The 26,390-nt window shown below is 38.7% G+C and overlaps 1 protein-coding gene across 2 annotated transcripts in view; it reads right to left on the reverse strand.

Annotated features, from left to right (window-relative positions):
- LOC126251221 (transmembrane and coiled-coil domain-containing protein 6) overlaps positions 1-25,454 on the reverse strand; it is a 60,050-nt gene extending 34,596 nt beyond the window's left edge. Inside the window, exons 1-2 of one of the 2 annotated variants that reach the window (XM_049951623.1) lie at positions 25,008-25,454; positions 11,887-12,029 (exon numbers count right to left, since the gene is read on the reverse strand). In XM_049951623.1, the coding sequence (XP_049807580.1) occupies positions 11,887-12,029; positions 25,008-25,233 (369 nt within the window). In that variant the 5' untranslated portion in view covers positions 25,234-25,454. Of the gene's footprint in view, positions 1-11,886; positions 12,030-24,938 lie in introns of both variants that reach the window. The other variant, XM_049951622.1, reaches the window with a different exon arrangement.
- Positions 25,455-26,390: the final 936 nt, after the last annotated feature.

A 26,390-nucleotide genomic window follows, 5' to 3' on the forward strand; every position in this document is an offset into this window, starting at 1 on the left:
TGCAGTTACTACAACACTGTTCCAAAAGGTGGTCATGTATGAACACTTATCACATTTCAGTTGTATTTCACTAGCAAGTCCTACGTGCTTCATTATGGAGAGTTCCAGACCAACTTCACTACAATGAATACATCTTACACAGTTTGAAAAAATTCCTTTGAGAACCGACATATCAAATATTTCATTCACATCCGATTCGCCCATAAAACATTCATAGTTTTCACTCATTGAACCAAGCTTCTTCTGTGAAGTATTTTCTTTCCCACTTTGACTGCTATGGGCAGGTGTACTTGAGAGGTTAGGTTCACTCACTTGGTTATCGTCTTTATTGTTTACAGTAATAACACATACCTTTGGCTTTCCAACATTTCTCCTTTTCTTAAAAGCCTTCAGAGGATTTCTAATAACTTTACTTTTACTCATTATTATACTTCAACAAAACAGAGACTCAAGAAACAGAATTAATTACGAATATTTTCGAGATAACGACAGAGGTGCATGAAACAATCGACAATCACACCAGCGATATATATTGAACCACCACAGGTTAGCCACAACACATACTTTATCTCACATCACTAAAATGTACCTGATGAACACGGACGTTAATAATAACACCATTTGACAGCAGTTTAACAGCGCCACAGTGGGTCACGCCCATGTAGAACACATTTTTAAAAAAATTTAAAAATAGTTGTAGTCTTCGGAATTGAATAAATTATATATTTATTAAAAGGTAATAGTCTGCACATTCAGAAAACGCAAAAAAGTAAAAATTGAACTTTTCATGATTTTGAGCCTTTCCGGAATGTTGGGGAAAAAACGGCGGAAGCAAAGTTGTACACCTTGTAGATGGGTTTCAAAGAAGGCATTTAGTAATGTTTCACAGGATGTCTTATCATGCCCGCCACTAACAAAACTGTAATTTTACTAATTAACTGTTGGATGATTAAAGTCTTCACTGATGACTACAGAATGATTACGGAACTTACGTACAAGTGAACTGAGGTTTTCTCTAATGCATTTGGTTACATCAGATGAGTCTGGTGGGCGGCAGAAGGATCCAATTATCATTTCAGGCCCACCCCTGATAGTGAATCTTGTCCAAACAATCTCACACTGAGTTTCGATGTCTATCTCAGAGGAGTTGAGCTTCTTGTCTACAGTACACCACCTCCAGGTCCCATTTGCCTATCCTTTCCCCAAAAATCTGAGTGCTATCAATTTCAGGGTTCAACTAGTTTTCAGTACCTAGTATTACTTGAACTTCACTGCTTTTTAGGATCACTTCAAACTGTGACACTTTGTTGCGAATGCTTTGGTAGTTAACCATTAGAATTTTAATAGTCTCACCTGTGAGAGGCATTTCTTTCGGTCTTACACTGGTACTTCTGGGTTTCTTACAGCTACCATTATATGGATAGGATAGAGTGTCGCCTAACCTAGAAAACACTCACACACAGTCAGCTACCTGTGTAGCAACCTCTGACGTGTAGTGCACATCGAACCATTCTTGACCCTATGCCGTAAGTCCATGAAGTCACAGCCTAGCTTGTCACAGAACCTTCAAAGTCTCTGGTTCAGTCCTTCCACTTGACTCAGAACCAAAGGGCCACGATCAGTTCTGGGGACAATACTGCAAATTGTGAGCTTCAATGAAACTCGAAACTCCAAGCACAAGGCTGATCTTCTAAACTTTCTCTTCCAGTTGCTGAATTGACATAAGTACGACTTCAGAGCCCAGACAACATGCAACATTTGTTCCAACACGCACCACAATCTGCAGTTGGTTGCACCCAGTTCCCTCAATGGCTGCTGGGACAGCCTCTTCAACATGTTGAATGAGGACCCCAGGCATACACACTGAATGTACCTTGTGTCCTTACCTGTTCCTTGCTGCCATTTACCTAAGAGGTACCGCCACTGGCTATACGTTTGAACTGCTGACAATTAATAGACCCCTACCATTTTGCATTTGTGCCGTCTTGAAACTGGACAAAACAGGTTTCCCCAAAAAAGGTAAAGTGAGTCCCACGGGCTCAGTTTTAATTTCAGTAACAGACAGCACCTCAAACTTGTCGGTTAGAGGGATCAGTACAACACCATGAGTTCTCCCTAGTCACCGTCCACTCTATTCAGGACACCTAGATTTACCACTGACACACCACTCACAGTCAAGTGAACGAGCACTGACAGATCCTGTACCTTATTCAGAGGAGACAGGATCCACTGGAGAGGACAGTACTCAAGGTACACCTAGCATGTGTATTACAGGTACACGAGTCTCGGGAGCTATTCCAACACACCGATTCACAGCAGCTGCCAATCGTTTGACAGTAGCCAGGGCACTTTCCAGCTATTTACAAATGTCAAGCAAGTCATCCTGTGTTCGAGAACAGCATTCACTGGGGCTGCATTTTGGCTGGTGCAATATATTACTGAGCAGTGAATAATTAACTTTAAATTAAGGTCACTGGTTATCTTTTAATCTGTTGCGCTAAAACAATGCTAATTCTCTATCAGAATTGCAGCAAATACACAAAACAAGATTTCCAATAATGCAACACTAAAACCTGCGGTAAAAATGTTTTGAGGTTAATTATAGTTGTCAGCAACTTAAAAACAGAGCCTATTTATGATAAATGTAAATTATATATATAGGGCCACTCCTCTTTAAGGGGAAGCTAGATGTAACACAATATGTTTGTTAGAATATCTGCAACAATTACTAAATCGTAAATGCTGATTTACTACAAATTACTAATAGATTCTGAAGGTGGCAGGGGTAAAATACAGGGAGCGAAAAGCTATTTACAATTTTTACAGAAACCAGATGGCAGTTATAAGAGTCGAGGGACATCAAAGGGAAGCAGTGGTTGGGAAGGGAGTGAGACAGGGTTGTAGCCTCTCCCCGAACATCAACAAAAGCAAAACGAGGATAATGGAATGTAGTCGAATTAAGTCAGGTGATGCTGAGAGAATTAGATTAGGAAAGGAGACACTTAAAGTAGTAAAGGAGTTTTGCTATTTGGGGAGCAAAATAACTGATGATGGTCGAAGTAGAGAGGGTATAAAATGTAGACTGGCAATGGCAAGGAAAGCATTCCTGAAGAAGAGAAATTTGTTAACATCGAGTATAGATTTAAGTGTCAGGAAGTCGTTTCTGAAAGTATTTGTATTGAGTGTAGCCATGTATGGAAGTGAAACATGGACGATAAATAGTTTGGACAAGAAGACAATACAAGCTTTCAAAATGTGGTGCTACAGAAGAATGCTTAAGATTAGATGGGTAGATCACATAACTAATGAGGAAGTACTGAATAGGATTGGGGAGAAGAGAAGTTTGTGGCACAACTTGACTAGACGAAGGGATCGGTTGGTAGGACATGTTCTGAGGCATCAAGGGATCACCAATTTAGTATTCGAGGGCAGCGTGGAGGGTAAAAATCGTAGAGGGAGACCAAGAGATGAATACACTAAGCAGATTCAGAAGGATGTAGGTTGCAGTAAGTACTGGGAGATGAAGAAGCTTGCACAGGATAGAGTAGCATGGAGGGCTGCATCAAACCAGTCTCAGGACTGAAGACCACAACAACAACAACTAATAGATTACTCAAAGGACAATGGTAGCTTCTGAAAACTCTCAAAAATACATGTTTATTTGCGTTGATATACAATGAAATTCTGGGGTAATGTATTATTTGGCAGTAACCGATTCGCTAAAAATAAGTTACATATCCAAAACACTCATACCAATAATTTAAGATATTATATTTTGTAAGAGTCCTAAAATTCTGAAAACTAACTTATTTCACACGTAATTATACAATGAAATAGTTTATGGCAGCACTACTGCAAATGCTTGAGCTTTCATAACATATCACAATAGAAACGGGTATTGATACACTCAATGAAAAACTATGCAGAAAGGATGCAAACAGTAAAATATGTGGCTCTAGAATTCCAAATCGGCACACAATTCTTGTACATGCAGTCTCAAAAAAAGAAAATTCTGAAATCACCCTTTTATTGTAAATAATTGTACGTATTTAATGGATTTTTCACGTGGCTGTTTCTGTGCACACTTCTACACTGGCATGCCAAAGAACCTGTTGCAGGCAACAATGTGTTGTTTTCTGTACATAGAATCAATTCAGAAGTGAAACAGATTATAACTTTTTGTACACTGAAACACTTCTCTTTACTAGATGTAGATGTTCTGCAGAAATGGAATATTGGTTAAATGAAGACACAAAGGAATTAAAGACATTAGGTGCCAGTATGCATTTATCTATATCAATGGGGAAAGTTGAAAATTTGAGTTGGACTGGGATTTGAACACGGCACTCCCGCTCACTAGGAAAATGCACTGACCACCACGCAATCCGGGCACCACAACTGCACAGACTACCCTAGCACGACTCCCATCAAACCAAAATTCTCAACTTACACCACAGGTGCAAGTTGAAAGAACAGACACCACATATATCAGTTAAATGACCCACTAATGTGCTGATATTGTGAATGATGATGAAGTTTGCACAGAGTAACATCAACTGGTTAATTAAACAAATAATAAAATATTTTTGTCAAGGTAGAAAGAAGTGTTCTTAAATCATCCTAAGGATCTTGAAAGTCTGAATTACTAATCCAGTAATGAAAATAAATCTTAATTGAACACAGCCAATGGGATTAGTTAAGACAAGTGCTCACTATATAATAGAAATGTGCAGCAGCTGACAGCCACACAATAAAGAAATGGAATACAGTAGCTCAGCAGGGTGAATGATAGTTTCCTTCCAAACAGTCAAAGGAAGTTCACGGTCATCATTCACATTGCCCAGAAACTGTGTGATACACAATTTCATTGCATAATTCTCGTAAGTGCACTGCACAATGAAACCATTTTACTGGAGAACCCAAATCAATCTCCTCTGCCACCAAATTTGTGAAATGTTCTGACCTACAAAACAGTGATAATTAGTCTACTCCCTGACTACTGATTTTGAGCAATTCATGAGTACATTACTGTTAAGACCACGCCTGACTCATTCACTGCACTGGAAGATTCACATTGGTTTCTGTCTCAGCTCAACTAATAGTAGGTTTCAAAGAACATCCTTGAATCTCTATAGAGAAATTTCTCTGAAGCACTGTTAAAAGTAACAAATGTAGCCAACACACTAACATACACATTTAAGTTTAATCTGGAATATTAGCACAATAACAAGCACATTGAAGTTCATTCCTGACACTAAATGCCTTTTACAGCTTGCTTTAAATAATAATAGCCAACATACGGAGGAATAGCTGGAATACACTCATTGGCTATATCTCAATTATGACCTCACACAGACTCCCTTCACATATAATGATCATAAGCAGAATCAAGGCAGTGATTTATTACTATGCTTTGCATTTAAAGCAAAATTCAGTGATAAATCACAAAAATAAAAATTAGGATTTGGTGACAATAAGGTCATTATATATGGAGCAGACACTCATCTTCGGGAAATACAGGGTGGAAATTCAGACATGTCTTTCTCAACTGAATCATCCCAACATCTGCCTCAGTCTAAGGAAATCCCAGAAAAGTTAAATGGTCATATGGAAACTTATATCTCAGTCCAGTCAAATGCGAATCTAGAATGCTGAGCAGAGCATCCATCACACTCAAAACTCAGAAAGCTTGACTGGCTATCATCTACTCTGTTCACGCAACAAAATGTCAACCTTATTCACTTTACTACACAAACCTACACACATGATTCTGAATACAGTTCAAGATTCAGACACTCTGCAGTGTGATTAAAGGTCACAGTGCAGTCTCCTGCAAGACTGAGTAGCGTACAGCACCCCAGCGGATTGACGTGCGCCGGCCACTGACGACGAGGAGACTGGGCCTTCCTCTGTAAGCTCCACCACAGGAAAACAAGGATACTACAAAATGTCGCCATCGAAACCACACGCTGGATATAATATCAACTATCGATTTTTTTACTTGTAATGTATAGCTACTATTTTATTAATTATACTACAATTATGTTTATAGTAATCGATTTGTTAGGCTGGAAGATTTTTTAGATATTTTATTTTATTGTTACACTTTTTATACTAGCTTATTCAAGTTGTACGTTTTACCTAGTCAGCCTAGTGATTGTATTATATTACTATTTGTACTTTTTATGGTATTGTAATATGAATTCAATTTCACATCAGTTATATTTTATTGTCAGACTCTCGTTTTGCTGTGGGAACTAATTAAATAAAAAAAATGAACTAATGACTGTGCATGCCACAATTTAATCATCACACTGGCGACACTGGTTTAATATGCACTCTAACTAAAGTGCCCTCTGCTGGCATTAGTCTCTTGCACAAATACCAGACGGAATTTGTGTATTACCAGCACATACCGTGTACTCACATGTTTAACTTGACGATGATTTACATCAGAATATTTTAATCGTATGTATGGTTGCTGTTGTGGCTATAAACATTTCATATTTTATATTTTACGTATCACTAAGACTTGTTAGATTTGGCGTTAACTTATTGAACCTGTCACTTGCACAGTATTTATCTTTTTAACAGATCTGAAGATGGCAGTAGGGCAAAACCGGTAATAAAGTGTAAGAAATCTGTGTGACCAAGATGGACTTACGAAAATAAAGTGCCAAAAATGATTGCGGACTCATTTACAGACTTTATGTCTTCAATTAATAAATAACATCCCTGTAATGGACTTGCCTGCACAGAGTCATGGCCTGAATCCTATAGAACACTTTTGGGATGTTTTGGAACGCCAACTTCATGGCAGGCCTCACCGACCGGCATCGATACCTCTCCTCAGAGCAGCACTCCGTGAAAAATGGGCTGCCATTCCCCAAAAGCCTTCCAACACCTGACTGAACGTACGCCTGCGAGAGTGGAAGTTGTCATCAAGGTTAAGGATGGGCCAACACATAATGAATTTCACCATTACCGATGGAGGGCGCCACGAATTTGTAATCATTTTCAGCCAGATATCTGGATACTTTTGATCACATAGTGTAGTTCTGGGTTCACATTACACTCTTTATTCTCCTTTAATGGGCAAGCTGAGAGTATAGCACTTGCCAAGTAAAATGCCATGGCATTCAAATCACCCTTCATATTGAGTTCAGCATTACTTTTTATGTGAACCCAAAGATAAGATGTTTAGCTACTGTTTTAAAAATCAGTGAACTAAAAAATTTTTTCCTGTGTGAAAATAGTGATTATTTATGAATCACTGCAAGTTTCATGTAATTAAAGTGTCTTCTTTTACACCAGAGCCAGTATTTTTTTCTTGTTACATAGAAAAACATATATTTCATTGTTCTTAATTTATTTTTACCTTTCCATTATATTCAACTAAATGCAGAGCCAGTTATATGTACAAGTCACTACTCGAATTTGAAATTTATGTGCCCATACATTCAGTAGTTAGTACCATACGTAAAATAGGTGTGATTTATCACACACAGTTCCTGTAATATATCTGGTAATTTTACATTATAAGATTCCACTTTAAATGATGAGGAATTCGTTTACAGAGTAGAAACAGTGGTCCATCAGAAATGACTTCCGCGTTTTTTTTTTTAAACTTTCTTCCTTTAATAACTTGGCATTGTTAGGGAGGTGATTATAAAACTATGTGCTTCTATGAAGAACACTTTTCTGGAAGACTGATGTCCTGGCCTGGGAGACATGGATGTTACTGCAGTTTCCCGTTTATAACTGTGCACAGAGCTGTTTTGCTGATATGCATTGGAGGTTTCTAAACATTCCTATGAAAAGACTGTCATTTCAAACATGTACAGGCTTGGGAGGTTCAGTATCTTTAATGTCAGGAAACGAGGGAGACACGGGTCTTGTCTCTCTCTATGTTGCATATGACTCAGATAGCTAATTTCTGGGTTTTGAATATGGATCAACTATAAGGTGCATTATCTCAAAATATTATTCCATATCTAACTGCTCATCTGATGTGAGTGTGATATACCTGTATTAATATTTCTCTGTTACAGCTTGTGTTTAATATCTGTCGCATATAATAGATTGGTGACAGTTTAGCTGCAGATTTCTTCCCAGAAATTTCACATCATCAATCAATTTAAAGTTTTTGTTATTTATTCTCAATTAGTGGTCATTTTGTTGCATAGGGCAGGATATATGAAAGTTCATGGTTACCATTTTTTCATTGTTTCTTACAAGTTCATTTCTTTCAAAATAATGTATCAGCTCCAACAATGGTGTGTCTGCTCGCCCGTCTAGCCATGCAGTCTAACACGCTGCTTCCCGAGCAGGAAGGTGTGCCGGTCCCCGACACAAATCCACCTGGTGGATTAGTGTCGAGGTCCGGTGTGCTGGCCAGCCTGTGTATGGTTTTTCAGGCGGTTTTCCACCTGCTTCAGCAAATGCAGGTTGGTTCCCCTTAATCCGCCTCAGTTACACTATGTCGGCAATTGCTGCGCAAACACTGTCTCCATGTAAGCATACACCATAATTACTCTACCATGCAAACATCTGGGGTTACACTCGTCTCGTGTGAGATGTTCCCAGGGGGGTCAACTGGGAGCCGAACCGACCACCAACTCTGGGTTCAATGGTGGTGGTGGGGGGGGAGGGTGGTGAACTGCTGTGGCCTGTTGCAAACCACTGTGGGCTACGGCGGGACAAAGCCTCTCCGTTGTTTCTAGGTCCCCGGTTTCAATACATAATGGTGTGTCTGTAGATTACTGGTTTAACCCTGTTATCAAAATACTAGTGTCATCAGCAAATGAAGTTTTCTGTTAGTCATGGACAGTCTCACTCAGATCACCTATAAGCAAAAGAAAGAGGACTGGAATTAATGTTGATCCTTGTGGCACACCAAATTTCATTGTAGCTTTTTCTGATGAGTATACTGTTTTTCTTAAAATGCTCCCAGTTGTTTTATCTTGTTTAAGAACAACTTTTTGTTGTTGTTTGGTAAGATATGACCTAATCCATTCATTTGGAGTAACTCTAACTCCCTTTCCACTTTCTTTCCAACTTATGTAATACAATAGCGTAATCTATAATGTCAAATGCTTTGCATAGGTGCAAAAATATTCCATGAGCAATTTCCTTTCCGTCTATAGCTTTTAGTATAGCATACAGGAATTTGTAGAGTGCTGTGGTTGTGAATCCTGAAACCAAGCTGGTGATTTGACAACAAAGAGTTTTTGTTAATAAGCTCTAGCAACTTATTATACAAGACAAGCCACTAAGCCGAGCTACTGGCTTGTAATTGTTAACATTGCCTGTAGCTCCCTTTTTGTGCAAGGGAGTTACCTTTGCAACATTTAGCAGATTTGGAAATATACTTGTGAATAAGGAGTGATTAATAATAAATATGCTTCAGCAGGTCTACAATATAATGTCCTGTTCAGTTTATAATACAGGCCAAAATGACATGAAAACCACGTGAAAGTTTCTTTAATGATTTAATTGCCAGTGTAGCTCATTGTGTCTGACTTTTTTGAGAAACAGAGATCCATTGAGTGGCTTGTGGTTTTCATATTGGTACATGTTAAGAGCCTGAAAGTTACTTTACATAAGATTTGTTTTCTGCTAAAGTACTCAATAAAAATATTAGCTACTGAGGTGATATCCGATACTTGTCCATTTTCCAGATTTAGGTTAATAATTTTTGGCATTGGCTTGGCGCCTGTTTAGGATCTGATGTTCCGTGTTGCCCATGATATGTTTTTCAATTTGCAGATGTATTCGTCATTACCCCTATTTTTGGATCTTTAATAGCTTTGTGGCAGATCCTACCATACTCTTGACATAATTTTGCATTTTTAATGATTCAGTATTTTTTTTTCCTTTGTATGGAGAAATCTTTTCTTTGTGCTGGAGATTTATATACTTCACGTGATCCAACTTTTGTTTCTAGTTGGTTTTAATTTACATTGTTGAAGTGGGAAGCCTATGTCAAAATGGTAATGATATGTCCCATGAAAGTTATTGATCATTTTACTTACATCTGCTTCATTGAACTCCTCATCCCAGACCAACAGTTTTTTAAACAATGGAAAATCCAGGATGGAATGTAATATTATTATGAAAAGGATAGTTGCTACTCACCATACGGCAGAGATGCTCAGTTGCAGATAAGCACAACAGAGGACTGTCACAAAATGAGCTTTCACAAAATGAGCTTTTGGCCAGCAAGGCCGTCAAAAATAGACAACAGACACACACACACTCACTCACGAAAATGTAACTCACAGTGAGTAGAGTTTTCGTGCGTGCGTGTGTGTGTGTGTGTGTGTGTGGTCTATTTTTGACAAAGATCATGTTGGCTGAAAGCTCATTTTGTGACAGTCTTTTTTGTTGCACTTATCTGTGACTTAGCATCTTTGTGATATTATGAGTTGCTACATAATACGAATAGTTTTTTTACTGATGCAAAGCTCTCCAGCCAAATGGCAGTATTCTAAGACATACTCATCATCTTCTGGCGAAGTGTTGAGATTTTGCGGGTGACATCCTACTTATACCAGTGGTGTGATCCCCTCCACCTAGCTTCGGATGCTGGGTACAGAGAGTGGCTTGGCTCTGTGAAAGACCCCCTTAAACTCAGCGTACCAGGAATTTACAGCATTGCCTGCGACTGCAGTCAACAGTACATTGGACAAACACAGCAATGTATTTTTAACCACTATGAGGAACATATTGAGCATGTGCAACCAGGACAGACAGAGAAATCAGTGATAGGACAACAAAGCATCAAAGAATACCACATATTTGACTTGGAGAACACCAAGATGCTCTGCCAAGCTGCCAGCTATTGGGACAGTGTCATAAAAGAGTCCTTAGAAATTTGGATTCATGAGAATCTTGTAAACAGAGACAAAGGACACCAACTGAGCACGGCATGGAATCCAGCAATAGCGGCAATTCATTGGAGCACGCCCACCACTGTCCTCCTCACGAGACACGGCTGGAATGCTCTGACAGAGATGAGCACAGCATGCCCGCTACCATCACGACTTCTCCCCTCACCCTGCCCACTGGGCTCTCTGTACCATGCCTCCCAGAGCCAGATGGAAGGGGGCACACCACGGATATAAGTAGGACACAACCCACAAAATTGTTTTGTTGAGGGGAACCACAGATGAAGTAATAGACGTTTCAAAAGTGAATTGCTTTCAGCTGTTTATGTACATATGCAGGTGAAAGCAATTTATTTCTGAAACATACTTCATCCCATGTTTCCAGCTTAGGTGGCAAAAGTTTGCTATATTACCATCACTGTGATCCCTGCACCCAGTCATTTTGATGGGTGGTATTTTCTCTGTACATATCACACATTTTTATTTCAACTTGCTGCCCATTTTCATTGAATAAGCCTCAATTCCTTGATTGTAAATATTAACTGCACATCATTTTCTTTTTAACCCTAGATAATGTTCACCTTACTTACAACTCCATTGTGATGCTCTCTATCGAGCTGGATATTTACATCCATACTACTAATCTACACTTTTCTGTAGTTTTCAATATCTTTCCTCTGACTGAGTTTCCTTAATATTCTACAGTTTGTTAATTTGAAGGACAAACATGAGAATTCCTTTAATAGAGGTAACTAACTCATAAAAGTTGCTTTCTTCATCATTTTATCCATTTATTCTATATACAATAACAGCACATACTGGTTATCCCCTTCATAGGACATGTCTTCTATCAACACACACTTCATAACTTTGCTCTAAGCAAATATATAAAAACAATATTTCCCACTGTATATGGTTAGGGAAATTCTGGTATTAATAATAATAAGAAGAAGAAGAAGAAGAAGAAGAAGAAGAAGAAAAATGATGAATTATTTACCAGGAATACATGGCTGCAGCAATCCAACTGTGAAATAAGATAAGGTGCAAATGCTTTGGTTAGTTGCATTCCAACTTTTTCATTTCCAAGTGCAAGATTGCAACAGCAGTTGATAGCTTCCAACTTGTATGGTGTTTTATGACCTGCAAAATGTTACTGGTGCAATGAATAATGATCAGTCCAAACTTACTATCTGTACAGAAAATGCAGCTCCATATACCATAATTTTTAATTGAATGAGATTTGTTGAATGAAATTAAAGATTTGCTTAACAGTACTTCTTTTTACAATGAAACACAGTACATTCAGTCTCTGCTGGTGCATATGATGTTTTTAGCAATAAATGGAACAATAGTATTCAGTAATATTGAAGGTTATTTTTAAGTCTCTGAACTGTTAATAGTTAGTAAGTTGTCTATTGACAGAACATAGTTAACCCTGTACTAAATAAATTACATGCTTGGATTTCTCCAGCTAAATAATCATTATACATACTTTTATCAAATGAAAAATTCAAATGAGAAAACTGTTAAAATTATCACACAGAGCTGGCCAGTGCAACAGGCACATTTTGTACATTAAATTAATACACTGTAAAGGTGATTAACAAGTGAACAATTCTTTGAAATTTGAAACATGTTATGTAGTTGGCATCTGTGATGTTTTTCTTTGTATGTTTCAGTTGACTGCAAATGTAATGGAGTGAGATCAGATGACAAGACACATCCTGAAACACGAAAAAATAGTCAATCTGATGACGAAGAAAAGTCTGGGAGGTAAAAGCTGTAAAGAAGGATCAGTATCTGTTACAGCAGACAGTTTCAAGTGGATGTAGGTTGCTGTTGTTTTGCCGAGATGAACAGGCTTGCACGTGATAGACTAGCATGGACCGCTGTGTCAAATGAGTCTTCAGACTGAAGAACACAACAGTGTTCCTGTTGTAGATGTGAGAGTTTTGCTTACTATATGCTGTTTAGTTATTGTGGGTGAAGCCTTGGATTGCAATGTTTACTACACATATTGATTCTAATACTGTCCTGAGCAGTGACATCAATGATGTCGCTATTTTTAATGGAAGCTGTGGTGTCAGAGTTACTTATAGCATATCATGAAGCAAAACGTTTCGAGTATGATTTTACTCTTGGCATGCAAGTGATGTCATTGCAGTAACTATGGTGGCAACTTGAGCTAACAACTGTAAACAACAGCTGTGCATTCGACCAGTCAGTTATCAGGACACATTCTTAAGTAGTGGATAAGGCTACAGTGTGTTGACATTGTTGTGTCACAATGGAGTGACATCTCTAAATCAAATGTACAAGACTTTCTCCAGAATGTTTTGAAAAAGGGAAAAGTGTGCGCGTTTGTTCCACACATCTTGACTCACAAATAAAAGTGACACACGGATACAGCTTGACAGAAATGCAAAACATGACCAATATTTTCTGGGAGATCATCATCATAGGAGATGAGACTTGGTGTTACCCATAAGAACCAACCAAAAAAATGCAGAAATCCACATGAAAGGTGAATGTTTTGGCAACATAATTGACATTCAAGCCAATGAGAGATGCAAGTTAAACATCATCCCAAAGACAGTTTCACATGGTTGTACGAGTGTTCTGTGCATTGTATGTAAGTGTGTGTGAGTGGGGGAGGGGGCAGACTCTGTAGTAAAGCATTAAAACCGCTATTTACTGTTTCCCTATTTTTGATCAATCCACACTCAAAACTTTTTGAACTGGTGAGGTAGAGAAGTTGATGGTTTGGTTGTATTTTAGCAAAGCAAATGGACGTATCACAACAATCATTTTCTTAATACACTGTGCACTCCACTGCTATGTTTACATTCCTGATGAACACCGCTATGTTCCCACTACAAGTCACTGATATAACACGACACGACACAACACAACATAAAAATTGAACTTACATGATTTATCACTGTTCAAAGAATCTACACAATTCCACTACTTCAGCTTTTGCCAGATTCCCAAAAGAAATTGAAGTATTAGTATTTCAAATCAAAGCTGATAACCATGTAATGAAAATCTTTTGTTCTTAAAAGACTATTCCATGCATGTACTATTAAATTTACATCCTGATCATAGTAATCAAAAATGAATATTCAAACCAAATAAAAATATTCAATGATATGTAATTTGAGATTACCTACACAAGTGAAACAGGGCTGAATTCCGAGTTTCAGGATTGTGTGAAATGGAGATAACAATAAATGACATTAAAACAGATATTTTAAACACATAATAATGGTTTCCAACAGAGAGATCAGATTGAACAATTCCACATTAACAATTGCACTCTACATAGAGTATTTAACTGGGGAAAAACTGATCATAAAAAACCAGGTTTGGGGGATGCAAGAATTTTTCAAAAGTAATGACTGAAGAATGAAAGGCACTGTTTAACCACATGGTAGTTCCTCTTGTATGTGTATATGAAATATCCACACATATTCCTAAGTCTCCAACCAAACCTAAGAATAATCTGTAAAGCCAGTATCATCCTGGACTGGAAAAACTGAATCATATCCTTTGCCTGGGCTTTGACTACTTGTCACTCTGCCTGGAAATGATGAACATCCTATCCACACTTCCCAAGGTGGTACTTCACTGCTTACTAAATCTATGCAATTTCTTAGTCCATCCTCAGTCCTCACACCACATTTATTCCCCACCTCTTGCTACATTGCTCATGTGGAAAAATAAGGTGCAAAACTTGACTAATCCACCCACATTGCACATGTTACTCCAGTCCCATCTCAGGCTCATTGTACACAGAGGAGATAAAGATATCTCCTAATATCGTGTCAGATCGTCTTTTGCTCAATGCACTGCAGCAACTCTACATTGTGTGGACTCAAAAAGTTGTCGGAAGTCCCCTGCCTCTAAAGCTGTCCATATTTGCCAAAGTGTTGCTGGCACAGGATTTTGTGCACGAACTGACCTCTCGATTATGTTCCATAAATGTTTGATGGGATTCATATTGGGCAATCTGGGTGGCCAAGTAATTTGCTCAAATTGTCCACAAATTTCTTCAGACCAATCACAAATAACTGTGGCCCAGTGGCAATTACATTTGTTTGGGAACATTAAGTCCATGAATGGCACCAAATTGTCTCCAAGTAGCCAAACACAAACATTTCCTGTCAATGATATGTTCAGCTGGACCAGAGGACCCAGTGCATTCCATGCGAACACAGCACACACCATCATGGAGCCAGCAGAAGCTTGCACAGTGCCTTGTTGACAACTTGGTCCACGGCTTTGTGGGGTCTGTGCCACACTTGAACCCTATTATCAATTCTTACCAACTGAAATCAGGACTCGTGACCAGGCCACAGTTTTCCAGTCAGCTAGGGTCCAACTGATATGGTCATAAGCCCAGGAGAGCTGCTGCAGGTCACGTCGTACTCTCAGCAAAGGCACTTGCATCGGTCATCTGCTGCGATAGCCCATTAAACCCAATGTTCGCCGCACTGTCCTAACAGATACAATCACTGTAGAGCCGACATTGATTTCTGCAGTTACTTCACACAGTGTTACTTGTCTGTTAGGACTGACAACTCTATGCAAATGCCATTGCTCTTGATTGTTAAGTGAAGGCCGTCGGCCACTGCATTGTCTGTGGTGAGAGGTCATACCTAAAATTTGGTATCCTCAGAACACTGTGGATCTCAGAATATTAAAATAACTAACGATTTCTGAAATGGAATGCCCCATGTGTCTAGCTCCAACTACCATCCTACATTTAAAGTCTGTAAATTCCCATCATGGGGTCATAATCCTGCCAGAAACCATGTCACATGTATCATCTTGTAGTAAAGACAGCTCCACCAATGCACTGTTCTTTTATACCATTTGTACGATACTACCGCCACCTGTATATGTGAAAATCATCATCCCATGATTTTTGTCACTGCAGTGTACAGCACAGACAGGGCCACCTCTGAAATCAGTAAGCTGTAATTTCTGAACAGCATTTTATGTAGGCATGACCACCAACCAGTTGTCCACTGGAATGAATGGCCACCCCCAAAAAGTGGCCAGGAGCAGAGTTGACCACCTTATGTCAGAAAATGCTGTGAAGCATGTAAGCTCCTCCCATTATATGCTTATGAGAGGTATACTAGACATTCCACAATTCCTTTTACATGTGGAGGGGTGTTGTTGAACAGATGTAGTAAAGTTTTGATAAGGAACCCATGTCCAGAAATGTACCATTTGGATATGAAATAAGTTTGAAGATCAGATAATTTTCAAATCTTCTGCTTCACAGTACAATCCAAGATGGTAGAGCCACACAATGCATATACTGAGTATGTTTTCTGGATCACTTCAGTACATAAAATATCATTTCCATCAAACTACAGCAACAGCTGCAAGAAGTTGGTATATTCACAACTAGCAGCATTAATTGTTGAGCTCCATGGATGCACACCAAGGTTTGTGGATTATGTGTACGACAGCACATGTTACAAATACACCTTGTGCAACAAAGAGCAAGGTTGCCGCGTGGATGAGCTTCTTAGAGCACACAGGTCAGAATTCTTTGTATTCGCTGTGCACTATAACATGGCAGAGTGGGATTTGATCCAATCCATATTCACTTGTATGCCTAATGCCGCAGTAGCATATCCTACTAGCACACTGTGTGCAGTAATTAATTTGTGCATTTATATGTTAAACATTATGTGAAATTTATTTGAATTTACATTTGATATTTATGTAACTTTCAATCATCTATAGAACAGTGCTATACACATTAGTGAATTATAAAAAATTCTAATATTGTCGTCACTTGAATATTACTAGTGTCGAGTCTTAATGTTTTTCTACATCAAAAGTCATACATCTCACAAAACACAATGTTGACAAACGCGCTCAGATTATATCATCATTATACTGCTTGTTGTAACTGGAAAGTAATTTGTATATTAATTAAAAACAATGATGCAAAATGTCATGTTGCATAATTTCTAACAAAGCTCACAAAATAATCTATAATATTATTACATCAAAAGCATACTTAAAAGTAATGAAAACAATGAATTTTTGACAGTATAGTGTAACTGGATAGATAAAAAATCTACTCACCAAGTGGCGGCAGAACATGCATGTAAGAAAAGGTTTTAATTATGTAGGCTTTCAGAACCAGTGGCTCCTTATTCCGGCAGAAGAGTAGAAGGTGAAGGAAGAGGGGCGAAGGACAAGGACTGGGGAGGTCTAGGAAAAGGAGCAGATCTTGGAAAAGTCACCCACAACTATGGGTCAGGTGATATTCACCAGATAGGATAGGAATGAAAGACTGATTGTTGGGGACTGTACGAGATGAGTTTGACAATCTATTCAAATCTCATCCAGTGCAGTCCCGAACAATCAGTTTCTTCTTCTCATCCCATCCAGTAAGCCTTACTTGACCCACAGCTCTGGGTGACTTTTCCAAAATATACCTCTTTTTCTAGACCTCTCCATTCCTTTTCCTTCACCCCTCTTCCTTCCCCTTCAAACATCTGCTGGAAGAACGAGACACTGGGTTCGAAAGCCTGCATAATTGCAACCTTTTTTTAAGTGCATGCTCTGCCGCCGCTTGGTGAGTATGTTTTTTATCTATCAAATTACTTTGTTATATAAAGCAGTTTATGATGTACATAACTTTCTTCAAAGTTATTATTTTTACATGTAAATCAGTCAAAGTCATATGTTCAACAATGCAGTGTAATGTGAATCATTACAGCAATAAAAAAACTTCAGTACAAGCTATTGGTGATATTAGTTTACAACAGGAATGCACAAAGTGCAGCCCACCTCCCATTGTTCACTATTGTAAATTTTTTAAACTTTAATATCATTCTTTCTCATCTTCCATTCTCTCCCAGAAAGGAAATGGCGGGCCCTTGCAGAACTTAATTCTTTTGAGCCATGCCAGTCTAGCTGGCACTGGGGCAATGGACCCCAATCCAAAACAATAACTTGTTTCGCAATATGTTATTTTTGAACTTCCACAATAATGTAGTCAAGTGAACATGTGGGTGCTCAAGAAACAATATTGTTTAGCCATCAGCGGTTAACGTATTCTATAGTGCATACCTTGCATCACTGAGCTTCATCAGCAGACTCAGTAACAGGGTTGAACTTTTTGCAACAATATTTAGTAACAATTTGATACATTTCTGTGAATCAGGAAGCATTTACTTCACAACCATTGGCCAATAATAGCGTAACCAAATTTTATACAGTAATCTTTTTGTAATTAAGATTTTGTTTTTCTCTTCATAAGCACTGTTGTGAGAATTCAGTGTCTCCATTTGGAGAACGTCTAAAATTAAACGTAGAATGGATGAAGAAGGACCAAGTAGGCCACATATGAGAAGCGGGAGTTTCAGGGTAGCTGGACTAAAAGATATTTTTTTGTGAAATGACTGAACAATATCATTTGCCTTATTTGCAAAAGTCTTTCACCTGTCCCAAAAGAATAAAACTTACGGAGACACTGAAAAAAGTCTGCTGTCTGCATTTTCTGAATTGCCAGAATTATGCAAACACATAATTCCCACCTTGAAATGAGAATTGGCATGCCAGCAAGTGATGTTCAGAAAACCTGTTAAGGACTTAGAAATTGTAACAGAGATAAGTTTTGAAATATCTTTGCTTTTAACAAAACGTTATTGAGCATTTACTGATGGAGATTGCCAAAAATTGTCTTGAAACATTGCTAGAAAGATTTGCCTGGTATCAGTTAAACACTTTAAGAAAATTCAGTTAAATTGGATGTCTGGGCAAAGGTAAATCCATCAGCAGTTTTCTTTTTCTCTCCTACATGAAATAAATGGCAGTAACAATGGGAAGGTTTCTTAATATGACCTGATGTAATATCCATAAGGTTCCACATCTTATCTTCTCTCTGTCAAATGTTAAGAGTGATCCTATCAGGTTTTCCATAACCATGTAGTCATGTAGTAGCATCACATAGTCAACCAAAAATTGACCAGTCTTCCTAATGTACATATTTAAAACACACACACACACACACACACACACACACAAGAAATGTCTGCAGTGACAGGCAGTTGTATAAAATCCCACACAATAATTGCAATGTGAACTCTGTCCTGTTGCAATTGAAAGTATTTTCATGCAAGCTGGTATAACTAGTAGGTCACAGTGTTTGCTTTGATGGCAGTAAACTGATATTGCCTCAAGATAAACCCACTTTAGAGTGGGGGAAAGTAGGAATACTACAAGGCAAACTCAGTAAAAAATGAAAAACTGTCTTAGCTAGCAGAAATGTATTTGAAGTGTAGCCTGTTCATGTAAGTTCCAATCTCATTGGGCTAGATGCACAATGGGGGCACTGGCAAATTTTGTTGGTGATTTAGGATGATGTCTAACATGCCAGTGTGGTCGAAAATGAGTAGCTTGGTTGGAACCTGTACCTTAGCCTACCAAGATCATCTGGTCTAAATTCTCTGTCGTGTTTTGTCTGGGTTCATCTCAAAAGTGAAGTATACAGCACTACCGGTGATAAGGTTATAGAACTGGAGTAGTGAACGATGCAATCTTGTCAAGATTTCTGAGGTGATCTGGTGACATATGAAAGAATTCTTAATTCACTACAGAGATGAGTGCAGCATCGCATTCGACTGGAAGGATGACACATCAAACACCTCCTCTAGCAGGTATGGGTGAATGTACAGTAAATTACAACATGTAATTTGCTAAATTAAATGTAGAGGATCTTCCAAAATATTTACAACTTCAATAATGTACATTTCACAAATGGGGATGGTATTTTTATAATGAAAATGGTCATGTCCCCCCCCCCCCTTCCCGCCAAGCAGATGGCACAGTGTGTGGAATGGTTGATGGAGACCAAATCTGTCACCCAGATCCATGGAACTTCTGGACACGTTACAGAAGCACACCGATATGACATTTGGCCATCAGGCAGTGGAACACGAGGTTCACAGAAACCAGAAGTGTCATGAAGAGGTCAGGTTCTGGGCGTCAAAGCACGAATGCTTGCAAATGTGATATGGGTGCAACAGACATTCATCTGGAGTCCAACAGAACCAATCAGTCACGCATCCTGACAGCTGCAGCTACCACCAACCACAGTGCACAGGTTGTTACATAAGAGACTGAAGTTTCATACTTACAATGTGCAACTGCTGCATGTGTTTCAACCTGATGTCAGGTCAAAGCACAAAGCATTTGCAATTGAGATTCTGAGACACATTGGCAATGACCCATACTACATCATAAAGATCATGTTTATAGACAAAGCTCGCTTTAGTGTGTCCATGAACGTGAACTGACACAGTGCGTGGCTATGAGGATACTTCAGCAAGGAAATTGTGAGCGACAGTCCAACGGTAAACATGTAGTTTCACTGCAGAGGCTTGAATAAACTTGACTGTTTATCTGGACATGTTGGAACTGTTTGCATTTCCACGGGTTGAAGAACTATAACCTGACATTATGCTGCAGCAGAGTGGTGGCCCTATACACTGGGCCTTGATCATCAGGAAGGCTTTTGGCAACATTTCCAGATTGCTGGACTGGCAGAGGAGGACCCATTTCATGGACGCCAACAGTGAAGGACTCATTTCATGACCACCAAGGTCACCAAACATAATTTCATTAGATTTTTTGCTTTAGGGCTTTCTGAAGGATGCTAACTAGAAGACCACAGTGCAGGACCTGCAAGAACTCACAACACAGCAGCAACTGCATAGGTTAAGGAGGCCATGCTAGGCCAAGCATGAGAGGAACTGGAATACTAATTGCGATATCCTGCATGTTACAGATAGTGCACAAACTGAATTTTGTTCAACAACTACTAAAGCTTTACGTGTGCATGAACATTATGCCACAAACCATACATTTCCACCTACCCCCATTTCTGAAACATACTTGATCAAAGTTAAGAAGATCATTTTAGAATACCAAATATTTCTTTACCCTGTAGGCCACAGGTGAAATTTCAGCTCAATTAGATGCAAACTTGATTCCATATTTACGGAAACATTTTTGCTTCTATTGTTGCACACTTTCATCGGCATCAATATTCGCAATTAATTATGGTATATCTTGAGCAGGAACAGTAAACTATGCAATATGAACGACCAACCCACTCTACAAACAGAAAAGTAAGTAGCAACAATTAATATAAAATATACAGTTAACTCCACTCATAATTAAACAAATCTGCACTTAATGAGAAAGAGAGGCCCAAACAAAACAAAAATTAAAAGAAGCAAAAATAAACACTAAAAATCACAAATAAAATAGAAACACTAATATGAAAAAAATAACAAATCCGTGAAGGCAGAGCTGGCCGCACATGCATATAAACATAAGAATACACATAATAACCATCACAACCTCAAGTCACAAATAATCATGCATTAACAACCCATTAATGACAAAAAAAACACACACACAAAAAAACCTAACCTTCAGAAAAGATTCAACGACATATTCACTGTCCATACATACTTCTTCAAATACAACTGCAATGTACAGCCCCTTCCTGCAGCTCTTGCACATGTAAACAAACATCCGCCTACCAGTGCATAACCTAGATTTAAAACTTTTAAATTCTACCCAACAATTAATAGAGTAAATCCTACAACAGAAGGCCTCTACATCAGAAGAAATGTAGGAAGGGGAAGGAAATGGAGCAGGGGGGGGGGGGGATGACAACTAGCCACAAATGGTATTGTGGTAATGCAATGGTGGAAGCTGAAAATTTGGGCAGGCTTCAACTTGAACCCAGATTTAATGCTTCTCATGAGCAGCTGCCTTAACCACTTCAGCAAATCGGACACAGTCCCTGATTGACTCAAATTTCCAACCTAATCGCACAATGCAATGCAGCATCCCTCGTCCATTAAACTTTTCACTCGCAAATTCTGTTTCCCATAGGAACTCAGACAATATTTATGCATTCACACTCAAACAACCGTTGAGGAACCATTACCTCTTTTTCAGAAATGTATATATCTCAGAGGTGTCTGCTCTGTCAGGCATGTCCAGCTCCCCCACATTTGTATCAGTGCAAATGGATAAATATCATCCAAACTTCTATGAGAATCAGAATTTGCTAATAGAGAGTTCAACACACAAGGATGCTGCATTGCTGTGTGCAATAAGTTGGAAATTTGAGTTGGTCAGGGATGATATCTGGATGGTCAAACTGGTTATGGCAACCACTCATAAGAAGCACTAAATCCAGGTTCAAGGCCTGGTATGGCACAAACTTTGAACTTTCGCCATAGCATTTTCACAATGCCTTCTGCAGCTAGCCATCACAATTTCCCACCCGTCATTCTTTTTTTTTCTCCTTCCTACAGTTCCATGTCTGTTCCAGCTGCATCATCACATGATGTCTATTCTGCTGGATATGTCTGACAGAACAGACACCACTCACATACAAGGGTTGTTCAATAAGTAATGACCCACATAAAAAAAAAAAGAACCAATAATATACATAGACAAACGTCCTTGTTGGTGCTCCACATCTGATGTTTATTCTGCATGCTAGTGAAGTTTCTAACCATTCTGGCAGATAACAGAGCTGTAGTACAGCATCAAAATGGCATCTACATACGACTCACATTACAAGTGGCATGCTGTTATTGAATTCTTGTGTGTAGAAAAAGAAACCACAGTGAACACCCATAAACACTTGTGTGCAGTGTATGGCGATGCTGCAGTTTATAGGAGTACAGTTGGACTATGGGTCAAGAAAGTTACAGCCTCAGGAAATGCAGAAATGGAGATCCATCATCAGCCACTGCCCCAGACATTCTGAATAGTGTGGGTGCCATAATTTGTGCCAACCAGCACATCACAACTCAATAATTAGCTCTACAGTTGTCGGTCAGCTTTGGAGACTGTCGGGTATTTGAAGAGGTGCTCACGATGGGTTCCACGAATGCTCACAGTGGGCCACAAGATTCAAAGAAAGGTCATTTCATCTGAATTGTTGGCACTTAAAGATTCTCTACGGGGAACACACTTGGAAAACAACTAGACTATCAGTCATGCAATGAAAACATGGCTATGTCTACAGGACAAGAGCTTTTACCACCAGGGAATACATGCTCTTCCACAGTGTTGGTGTACGCCCACAGAATGTGATGGAGACTACGTACAAAAATAGGACACGGACAAGACATGTTGATGTATATTGTCACCAAATTCTGACTTTTAAAAACAAATATGTTAAGAGAAAAAAAATGTGGGGCATTACTTATTGAACGACCCTCATATATACATCACAATAAATAATAGCTCCCTCCTCAGTGTTTTTTTTTTACCAATATTTAAAACAATGACTGTATCCCATTTCTCAATGATGTTTAATACTAGGTCATCCTCTTACTTGAAACAGCATGAAAAACTCGAAATACTGAAAATTGACTTACCCTTGTGAAATTTAACACTCCCAAAACAAGATTCATTTAGGCCTACTCCAACAATAGTCCCCTCCCCATCAACTATTCAGTTCACGTTACAAATTGCAACAATACAAAAATTAAACCACTCAGTCACAGATTTCCTGCTAACAGTAATCTCATGACAAGCAAACACCAGACTTTAAACAACACAACTGCATGTTTGACCCATACACGCTACAACAGACAACACCACATGAACTCACCACTAGTTATCGTAACTCACACAGCTGTCACATCCAATGATTAAATGGCCACAAATGACGTCTCATCTTTTCTCCAATCAGTCACTTCAAAAAAAAATTATCAAATCTTTTGTGTCACTAGCCTACACAGTCCTACTATAAAATCTGTTCTGACTGAAATATGGGTACCAATATTCTAAATCTGTTCCAGAAGACACAGTCAACCCCCGCCTCCTCTCATTTTTGAGAAGGTGAACTAGCATGATTAACACCACTAGTGCTAGGAACAAGCTCTATAATGGAAACAGTTTTTACAAAATTTTGCACTTCATTATATACTACACCAACATACATAACCAAATAAATAACAAGCACTACTGAAAATAAGAACCAAACAACATATTTCAAACAAACACATAAATGACATCTATTATTTTAAAAAGAAACTTGAACATTATAAATGCAAGCAAACTTCAAAGAAGCAGACTTCAAAGAATATGCCGATGGATCACATTGTCCACTAGGATCACCAAAGGGCATCATCTTGTGAATATATACTCTTTGTCTATGGAAGCTCAGGGTAAAATGTGCACAGGGGGTAAAACAAGTATAAACATTTTATTTACTACAGAACTACCTGCTAATAATATGTATCTATAAAAATATCATTACACATGATGGTATAACATAAATGCGTTAGCATTACTGATATACTGGCACCCTAGATGCCTCGTCCTTTACAGGCACTGTATGATTAAACAAAACCCATACCTATAACATACTGTTTGAAGTTAACATACTGACACACAGAAATAGAATTAACGTACGTAAATTAAACATGTCAACTTTAATTTATTGCCAGTTAAAGAGTAATCTAATGCTATTAACGACTTTAAAACATGGGGACATGAGTGTAGTGCTCACTATTCTGCCAATTAACCTCGGCTAAAAAGTGAAAAAAAAAATTAGCATTTGAGGAAAGATCAAATGGCTAAGCCTACTTTGATTGGGAAATAAGGCGGCGGATGCTGCCCAGAAGACATGTTTGAACAAGAATAAAGTGACGATGAAAGCAATGGGCCTAACGTTCTCAGGCCAGTTTTGAATGACCGATGAAAGCAATGGGCCTAACGTTCTCAGGTCAGTTTTGAATGACCTAACTATAGGATTATGGGTATCCATCCACAGTTAGAGTGAGTATGGTAAAACGGCTTCAGGAGTAGACCTACAACGAGGAAATAACTGCGCAGTATTCCGGAATAAGGAATGGGTTTTACTACAACAGAAAAAAGCTGATCAAACAGAAGCATCCAGATGTTTCTGGAAAAGAAAGAAAAAAAAAAACACACACACACACACAAACATATATAATTGTCAATTACCGGATGCTTCACGAACTAGAGCATGAAGCGCGCCGTTGACATTTAAAAATGCACGTATATTGTCCTCACTTTGTATAAGGGCCTGTTTTAAAATCTTCATGTCTTGTAGCGTTATCTTTTTGCATTTCAATTTATTCGCCAAATCCGTGATTTCTGTAGCGCTTACGATTCGATCACTTAAGTTCAACTCTCCCAGCGCTCGTCGATGATTTACAATTTCCTGTCGTCTCTCATCCCTTTCATGAATCCTTTGTTCTCTTAGATTGCTTCTTATAATAGTGGTACTTGTTTCCATTATTAATGCAAATGAAACAATTGCGAAAATCAATGCTTAAAAAATACAAGGTAGCGTGAACATCATTTTACTCTGCGTCTGTTTAAAATTCGTGTAATTATACGAATTCCTGTCTCTTTCGTGATCTTCTGTCAATTAGTAAATCGCTTTCCACTCCACACGATTAACATACCCACCGCACCAAAGTAAACAATAAACATTCCAAATACTATAAACAAAAACGACGCTGTATCAAAGATAAAAACTACCGCTGTGATCGAAGCAAAGGTGTTTTTTTAGAGGAGCCCCACTAAGGATCGCTGATCAACTTACAGCCGTGACCAGTAACAAATTGAAAGCCAATTGAAGCGACAAGGAAGGTATTAATTTAATCTGCAAATTACGCCTTAAAGCAACTAGAGCATTCAATGCAGCTTTATGTAGGATCTCTGACTCTATATTTTATTCATCTGAAGTAGGAGGCGAAGAGCACCATTGCCAAAATTCATCTTCATTCTATGGGAACCTTTATATTTTATCAAGTAACAGCTTTTTCATGAGATGAGAAAACATTTTATTTTCCAAGCACACATCAAAAACTTACAAGAATAAACAACTAGTAACCAAGCCGACTACGGCAAAGATAAATATCTATCAGCTGCAGCTTTCACCCGCTGTTTTTGGTGCAGTGGATAAATGACGTCGCCACATCAGCCCCCCTCCTTTTGAAACCGGGTGCACCAGGTATGTGGGGAAACTTGCACTTGATTTTTCTACCAGCTCTCGTGAAAGCATCTGGTGCAGGCAATGGCTGCTCCTGTTCTGCACTTGCTGCTTCGTTGTCCTCTTCTGAAACCGAGGGCTCGGCGAGACTCTCTGCTGTTTCTTTGGCCTCCACGTTTGAGGGTGATTTTGCACACCGAGGAAGGAGTGTACCCTCTTCGGTGTACGCAGGTTTAAGCCGCTCAATTGAGACTGTCTCTTCTTTACCATCCTTATCGATTTTGAAGCTGTGGCTTCCTCTTGTGAGTACCCTGTATGGTCCAGAGTAAGGCGAAACAAGCGGCGGGCGCACCGTATCATCCCTAAGTCACACGTGGGACGTTGCTTGCAGGTCTTTATGTACAAACACTCTCCGGTCTCCATGTCTGACAGGGTTAGTGGGTTTGATGTTTCTC

This window comes from Schistocerca nitens, chromosome 1, assembly GCF_023898315.1.
Source record: "Schistocerca nitens isolate TAMUIC-IGC-003100 chromosome 1, iqSchNite1.1, whole genome shotgun sequence".
Taxonomy (NCBI): domain Eukaryota; kingdom Metazoa; phylum Arthropoda; class Insecta; order Orthoptera; family Acrididae; genus Schistocerca; species Schistocerca nitens.